Source organism: Theropithecus gelada, chromosome 1 (genome assembly GCF_003255815.1).
Source record: "Theropithecus gelada isolate Dixy chromosome 1, Tgel_1.0, whole genome shotgun sequence".
Lineage (NCBI taxonomy): Eukaryota > Metazoa > Chordata > Mammalia > Primates > Cercopithecidae > Theropithecus > Theropithecus gelada.
This window is the reverse complement of record NC_037668.1, coordinates 44,467,613-44,475,467: the sequence shown is the minus strand read 5'-3', so window position 1 is coordinate 44,475,467 and position 7,855 is coordinate 44,467,613. Positions and strand designations below refer to the sequence as shown.

The following is a 7,855-nucleotide window of genomic DNA, read 5'->3' as shown; positions in this document are numbered from 1 at the left end:
GGACAAACATAGACGCGGGATCCCGGGAGGCGAGGCTGGCTAGGCACGGAATACGGCCAAAAGCTCCCCCCCCGGGGAAAAAAAAAAAAAACCCATCAAAAAAAAAAAAAAAAAAAAAAAAAAAAAAGAAGAAGAAAAAAGTTATATCAAATGTCTTCAGAAGCTACACTAGAGCAAATCTCACCAAGGTTTGGGTTTGAGGATGCACCTAGTTATATAGATTATAGAGGCATAATCATCGGTCCTGTCAGGTGCTATCTTACGTACAGGAAAAGGCACAGCCAGGATCATTGAACTTACCTTTCCTAACAATGCAGTGATTCAAGCAAGAGGCATGGGAGCCTGTGTTCTGCTCTGCCTGCCGTCTTCAAGACATCCTTCCGTTGCGCTGCCGCTGGCCACTGAGTCAGGGCTTTGTCAGCTTGACAAGCAGAAAGAACAAATGTGGTTTCTTGGGATTGCAACTTGGTCTCACAGTGGCTTAGGCCAGGGAGGGAGCAGTGGACAGAGTCACAAAAGAAATTTTTAGTAGCATTCACAGGTGGGTACTGGATTAGATGCAGGGCTAAGGGTAGGGGAGGAAGCCTGGGTAATGGAAGGCTGGGAGGCCAATGGAGTACTGGGAACCCTGGAAGGCCAGGTCTTGAAGGCCAGGTCTTGGGGAGAGTTAGGAGGTTGTGAATTTGGACTTGGATGCTCGTTGAAGTTGATGCACCTTGGGGACATTTGTGGGACACATAGATAGGGTCAGGGCTGAAAAAAGTGCTGGTTATGACCTGGGTCAGGGAATCTTGCCTGTAATCCCAGCAACCCAGGAGGATGAGACAGGAGGAACTCTTGAGGCCAAAATTTAGAGGCCAGAAGTTCGAGATGAGCATGGGCAACACAGCAAGACCTTGTCTCTAGAAAAGGAAAGAAAGAACGGCTGGTTGTGGAAGCCAGCCATGGCCCAGAGCTCAGCAGTGTAGGAGGAGATGGTGCGGGCCTGGGAGAGGCAGCAGGCTCAGCTGGAGAGGCAGAAGGAAAACCAAGGCAGGAGGGTGTCCTGTAAGCTGGGAGAAGGCAGAATGCGAGCGAGGCTTACTTTCTGGCTGAGGGGCCTATGGTGAGTCACTTTGGGAAGCTTGGTTTTCTCCCCTGTGAAATGGGCTACACACCCACCCTTGCTCACCTCACCCACCTCACCCACCTCACCCCCCTCACCCCGTCGACGTCGAGTGAGGAGTAGCTGTGAGGAGGAGGAAGTTTTGCACGGACGTGAGGACGCCTCCAGGCGCCTCTCCCCCGGGACACCCCCGAGGAGATGGAACCCCGAGGGCACGGCGTGGCGGCCTGTGCGGGCCGCTCGCGTTAGGACCCAGAGGCTCTGGGGCTGGAGGGCGGGCGCCAGCCCCGTCGGGGGCCCGGAGGGGGACTCGGAGCGGGCCAAGGGGCGGCTCCGGCTGGCGGACTCGGAGCGGGCGGCGGAGTGACCCGGACAGGTAGGCGCGGGCCTGGCGCTCGGGGGCCCCGGGGGGCGGTCAGGGGCGTCGGCGGGTCCCCCGGCGCGGGGACGGGGGTGCCAGGCTCTCCGGGTCCCTGATCCTGGGGCGACCGCGGAGGTCCTGAACCCAGCGCCTTCAGAGCGGACGCCAGGGGGGCACCTGGAAAGTTTGGGGTTGCTCTGCAGACAAAACGTGAATTGGGAAGGGCGGGGAGCCCGAGTTTGGGGGGAGCCAGAGGTGAGGGCGTCGGGGGATGGGACATCTTTTGTTCTCCCGGGGAGGTTGGAATGTGGCGGGTGGGGTGGGGGGCCCCGGTGGGAATGGCCGAGACAGAGACGCAGAGAGACAAAGAGAGATCAGAGACGGGAACACGAGGGCGCGCGGAACAAGTTTCCGCGGCTGACTGTTCCCAGCTGTGCGGCGCTGCAGCATCTGGGTTCCCCCCGCTGGGACCCCTCCCCCCCTAGCTTGGCTCTGGAGCGGGCAGAGCCCTCCGTCTGAGGTCTGAGCCAGCGTCGGGGCCCCCTGTCCCCCTCCTCCCAGGACGCAGGGGAGTCGGGGTTGGGGGAGGCCGCAGCTGTGGAAGAGGCCAGAGGTGGGGGTGGGGCAGCCTCCCGGGCAGGTCCTGGCCTCCCGCACGCCCCCAAACCCCTTGGTCTAGAAGTGCTTGGAGATGTGGTCCCCTGGGAGGAGCCCATGAACTCCACACTGACTTCCCTCTTTCCTGTCTACCCGCTAGCCCGTGGGCCTCCCTCCCCCAATAAGCCTGGGTTTGGGGGCCAGTCGTAGGGAAGAAGACTCCACGGAGGGGACCAACAGGCATCCCCCAACACCTTGCAGCCCCTCATGCCCCAATTCAGCGCCTTCTGCTGAGCAGCGGGGGCTCCAACCGGCCTGACCGATGGGGAGAGGGACAACGATGGGGAGAGGGACGACGATGGGGAGAGGGGCGACGATGGGAAGAGGGGCGACGGTGGGGAGGGGGGCGACGGTGGGGAGAGGGGCGACGAAGGCTCTGGGGTCTTTTCATCCCCCTTCCATGAGGAGGTCAAGGGTCTTCAGAATGGGGTGTGGGGAGTCAGCTATCCCTCACCTCTGGGGCAGCTTGGTCCTGAGCCTCCTCTCCCCGCTCCCACTCCACCTCAGTGAGGTGCCCAAAACGCATGAGAGGGCCGGGGGTCAGGGAGGCCTCAGGATTCAGAGGAAGGAGGGAAAGACCCCATGCTTTCTCCCCTTTCCCTCCCCTCCCCCTGGATTCCCAGTGGGGAAAATAGAGCAAAGTTGGGGTTTCCAGCTGGCTTTCTGGAAAGACTTCCTGGGTTGCAGCCGGGAGGGGCCCTCCTGGAGAATGGACCCCACCCTCGCAGCCCTCCCTACAGAAGGCTGACGGACCTGAGGTGGCCCTCCACGGAGCTGGGGCTGGATGTGGGGAACCGGAGGCTTCCCCAAGTCCCACCGAGTGGCCAGGACTGGAGGCTGGGCTCTTGAATGTCAGGATCCTAATGAAAGCCATGACCCGGTGCCCTCTCCTTCCAAATGACATACATACTTGCCTACAATGTCAGGGGGTGCGGAACCCCCAGGCCGGGTGATGTCACGGTCCCTTCAGTGCTGCCGTTCTGGAATCCAGAGGAGTCCCCTCAGACTTCACTCTAGTGTTTCCTGCTGCTGCAAATAGCCCAGGTCTCGTGAGCCTGTGATGAACACAGCCAGGTCTTGCGAGGCCTGGAGGCCTGGCAGGAGAGGAGTCTTCTGGGCGCTGGGAGCCCTGCCCGGCCTGGCCGCTGTGGGGGCCCGGCAGGCCCATGTGTATGTGGTTTTCTGCTGAGCAGGATGCTCAGGGCCCAGGGGCTAATTGGGAGCAGGTGGTGGGCTTGGCAGAAGCTGCTCAGTCCAGGCGGTGATGCCGGTTGGCCACAGCTGGGGTCCCAAGGATGGGCCTGGTTCAGCGATTCATGCAGTCAGTGCCTTGGACACCCGGGGAGGCACTGGGCCAGAGGGCTGAGCATGGGTGTGGGTGAGGACAGAATGGCCCGGGCTGGGAGCACGTTAGGAATGTCCCCTTAGTGAGCAGGGCAGGGTCCACCCTTCCCTGACTGTGTCTAGTACACACATGACACGGGGTGTGCTTGTCAGGATCAGCCCTGGAGCTGGGTTGGAGGCCTTATTCCTTGTGACCTGAACACCTGGGCAGGCCAGCAGGGACTGGGATGTCCCTCCACTCCAGCCCTCCCATGCCTGGCTTCTGGGTGCCACTTTCTCCAGGGTGAAATCAGGGGATCAAAGGTGGGCTCTGCTGTCCTGGGTGTGGCCCTGGGTAGAGCTCCCACCGGTCTTTCCCCAGCTGTCCTCTCTGACACCACTCCGGCCTGCCTCTTCGTTGCCATGAGAGCTGCCTACCTCTTCCTGCTATTCCTGCCTGGTAAGTGGCTCCTGGGGCAGAGGGTAGCTCCCCTTATGTGGGGGTGGGGAGTAGGGTTAGTAGGGGGGATTAGCAGTGAGCCTGTGTCATGACTTATGGCCAGAACTCAGCTCCCCAGCTCCCAGGGCCTCCTGCCTGCTTGGACCACAGACTGGACTGGCCAACACTGGCAGCATCTGGAGGCAGCTCCCGGCCCTTCCCCCAGCCCTCCACAGCAGCAGGCAGGCAGGGCTCTGGAGGGCACGTCCCAGGCACAAGGACTCCGTGGCACAAGGCACAACGCCCCTCTGGGAGCCGATGTGCAGGTGGAGGTGCAGGGGCACCCAAGGCAGGGAGTCCGGACGCTTGGGTTCTAGATCCATTCAGGGCCCTTCAGCTCTATACAGTCTCGACCTTGGGGGGGTCCGTACTGGCCAAATGAGGAGAATCAATGAGGACCACAAAAGTCCTAGCAGGGCCAAGATTCATTCATTCAGCTGTGATGTGTTGAGTCCCTACAACGTGCCAAGTGCTGGGCTAGGCCCTGGGGATTCAGCGATGAACCAGGCAGACATATCGTTGCTCCTCATCATGCGGCCAGTCCAGGGAAGGAGGACAAACAGGAAACAAGCAGATGTGAGAAACGCCAGCATGTGCTGAGTGCCGGACGGAAATCAGCAGGAGGGCCGGTGGGCTGGGGTTGGGGCGGCCTCTCATGAGTCTGAAATTCCAGGGAAGACCTGAAGCAGCTGAGCAGGCCTCACAGGCCCAGGGAGCATCAGGTGCAAAGGCTCTGAGGGAGGCAGGAGCATGTGGAGTCCCAGGAACAGCCAGGAGGCCAGCAACAGGAAGGGGCAGGATGAGGTCAGGGAGGTGACCACGACCAGGGTGGGGAAGCGTCTTTACCATCGAAGAAGAGTCTGGATCCTCTAGGAATCTGCTTGTAGGGTCCTAGGTTCTTACAGACCTGCCCTTGTGACCCCCGCCTCACCTCCCCAGAAGCGCCTGAGGCCCCCATTGCCCCTCCCCGTGGGGTATCCCACATGCTTTGCCTCCCCACAGCAGGCTTGCTGGCTCAGGGGCAGTACGACCTGGACCCGCTGCCGCCGTTCCCTGACCACGTCCAGTACACCCACTATAGCGACCAGATCGGTAAGGGCCTTCCACCCCCAGCCCTGCCGGGTCACGGAGGCCTGGCTGCTCAGATGTGCATGGCTCAGCCAGGGACCGCACTGGACAGGCTGATGGGAACTCTGGGGGTTGGTCCCTGGCTCAGCGGGGACCTTGTTTGCCCCTGGGGCTGGGGGAGTAGCCTGACTCCCACCAATTCCACTTTCATCTTTGTTTGCAGACAGCCCAGACTACTATGATTATCAAGGTAACAGGCTGGGGGTAGGCGGGCAGCTGGGGTGGGGAGAGCCCCTGGGAGGGGTAGAGGGAGCAGACCCCCTTATCCTCCCCTGGCTGCAGAGGTGACTCCTCGGCCCTCCGAGGAACAGTTCCAGTTCCAGTCCCAGCAGCAAGTCCAACAGGAAGTCATCCCAGCCCCAACCCCAGGTAGGCGCCAGACCCTGCTCCCACCCCTGCCCCAGCTCCTGCCTCACCCTTCCCCACTCTGTCCACCCTGGGAGTGGGGGTCTGCCAGGGCTGGGAGAGGTGACTCCCCTTGCCCTGAAGATACCCCTCCCAATGATGTCTGCCTACCTCTGTCTCGACACCAGAACCAGGAAATGCGGAGGCGGAGCCCACAGAGCCTGGGCCTCTTGGTAAGGGCTTTCTTGAGCCAGAGAAATGGAGGCACGGCCTGAAGTTGGGGTGGAGTAGGGGGCGGTGCTGGTGGGCTGGAAGTCTTTGTCCCTTGCCCATGTGGGCTGTTGGCAGTAATGTGGGCAGTATGACTGCTGTAGGCTGGCATCCCCAGGCCCCCCTAGGCAGCTCCGGGAGGTCCCACCAGTCCCCAGCGTGCCTGACTGGAGGCTAAATTGGCAGCCTAGGAAGGCCCCTGTCCTCACAGTTACTGGGGGGGGCAGGGAGTGTGCTGGGGACTTCCTGTCAGCCAGAGAGACTGGGTGGTGCCCATGTGGAGGCGAGGAAGGGCCAGGGAGCGCAGGCTGGCTGAGCGGTGCCCCTCCGGCTGCCCCAGCTGAGAGCTTGAAAGAACAAGGTGTGTGTGTGTGAGAGAATCCGTGTGCTCACCCTCGTGTGGGTTGGTGTGTGTGTTCCTGTGTGGGCTTCTGTGAGCGTGGGCAGATCTGCTTGGAAGTTGGTATGGGCTTTTGTGACGATGCATGGGTGGGTGGGAATTTCTGTTGAACTTAGGCTTCTATAGTAAGTGTGGTTGTGAGTTGATACATGAATATTACAGCCCTGGTAAGTCTGACAGTGCTGCACGTGTCTACGTGGGCATGTGTAGGTATGGGTGTCTGCACGGGGCCTGAGGGTACAGGGGGGACTAGGCCCTGCGAGCCAGCCTCAGGTGGGTGAGGCTGGGGGCCGCCCCCCAACTCTGGGCTCCTAGTCTGACCCCACCTGTCACCAGACTGCCGTGAGGAACAGTACCCGTGCACCCGCCTCTACTCCATACACAAGCCGTGCAAACAGTGTATCAACGAGGTCTGCTTCTACAGGTGAGCACAGGTGGGCAGCTGTCGGGAGGACTCCGGAGTTTGGGGGGCTAGAGGGCACACGGGACAGCTCTGGCCAGCCAAGGTGGGAGTTGGAGGAAAGATAGTGAGTCCTGAAGTTGAGCTCAGTTCTGTGGTTGAGCCTGGGCCAGGGACCTCCACTCCTGGACTCCAATGCCGGGTTCTGTCTGGGCTATCCCAGTGGGGTTGGGTGGAAGTGGGGCTGAGACCTCCCATGCCCTGTCCCTGCAGCCTCCGCCGTGTGTACATCGTTAACAAGGAGATCTGTGTCCGTACAGTGTGTGCCCACGAGGAGCTCCTCCGAGGTAGGAAGGCCTCCTCCCCAAGACCTCCCCTACCCTACCCCCAGGTCCACTTCATTATCTGGCTACCTAGTCACCCACCTGATGTTTATTCAACACGTATTATCCACCAGGCCCACTTCCAGGACACCCTGAGCTCCCCTCCCTGCTACTTTTCATCCTCAAAACACTCCTATCACCAGAGCTGGGGGAGGGACAGCGGTTCTCATCTCCCAGCTCCACCCTGACCCCCCTCCTTCCTGCCCCTAATAGCTGACCTGTGTCGGGACAAGTTCTCCAAATGTGGCGTGATGGCCAGCAGCGGCCTGTGCCAATCCGTGGCGGCCTCCTGTGCCAGGAGCTGTGGGGGCTGCTAGGGTGGTGCTGGCATCCGGAGTTCTGGCCCTCCTGGGATCTGGGGCCCTCGGGCCCTGCCTGACCTGGTGCTTTTTCCCCCATCCCCATGTTCCTTTTATTCTGTAAAAAGTTAGTGGACTGCAGCCCTGGGGGCTGCAGGCTTCGGTGCCTCAGGCCACTCCTTCAGCCTGTGGCCACCTCTGGGGCATGATGGGAGCTCCCCACTGCCTAGTCTCTGCCCCTCAGGTTGGGGGGGCATCCCAGGCCTCTCTGTGGGACCTTGGCCCCTGACGGGCCTTCTCAGCCCCTTTTGAGGACAGACAGTCCCCCCTTCACAGTCCCCTGAGGTAGGCTACGTCCCCCCACCCCAGCTGGTCTGCTTGGATTTCCTACAGCCCCCCTGGGCATGGACCACCTTTATTTTATACAAAATTAAAAACAGTTTTTACAAAAGATCGAGTCACTTTTTCGGTGGAGAGCACAAAGGGGCCAGCCAAGTGCCCCCAACGCAGACTGTCCTGAGAGGCTCCCCACCCCTTGGAGTGAACGGTCTGCTCAGGTGCCCTGTGCTTCTGCAGTCCCAGCCCCACCTCCTCACCCACCGGCTCCAGTTCTGCCCTGCCCAGAACACTGCGTCATGACAGTGTACGTGCGCACGCGTGTTGCAGGAATTGCATGGGAGATGGA

At 60.8% G+C, this 7,855-nt stretch overlaps 1 protein-coding gene across 3 annotated transcripts; it reads left to right on the top strand.

The window, feature by feature from the left end:
* The first annotated feature begins 1,258 nt into the window (after positions 1 to 1,258).
* Positions 1,259 to 7,621, top strand: MFAP2 (microfibril associated protein 2). Of its 3 annotated transcripts, none has more exons than XM_025384878.1 (9): positions 1,259 to 1,481; positions 3,829 to 3,906; positions 4,951 to 5,037; positions 5,237 to 5,263; positions 5,356 to 5,442; positions 5,607 to 5,651; positions 6,425 to 6,512; positions 6,762 to 6,835; positions 7,085 to 7,621. In XM_025384878.1, the coding sequence occupies exons 2-9, from the start codon at positions 3,870 to 3,872 to the stop codon at positions 7,186 to 7,188; spliced, it is 549 nt and encodes a 182-aa protein (XP_025240663.1). In that variant the 5' UTR covers positions 1,259 to 1,481; positions 3,829 to 3,869; the 3' UTR covers positions 7,189 to 7,621. The 3 variants fall into 3 exon arrangements, with proteins under 3 accessions (XP_025240663.1, XP_025240674.1, XP_025240652.1); XM_025384867.1 differs by having other exon boundaries at positions 1,265 to 1,481; positions 4,948 to 5,037; XM_025384889.1 differs by lacking the exon at positions 4,951 to 5,037.
* Positions 7,622 to 7,855: the final 234 nt, after the last annotated feature.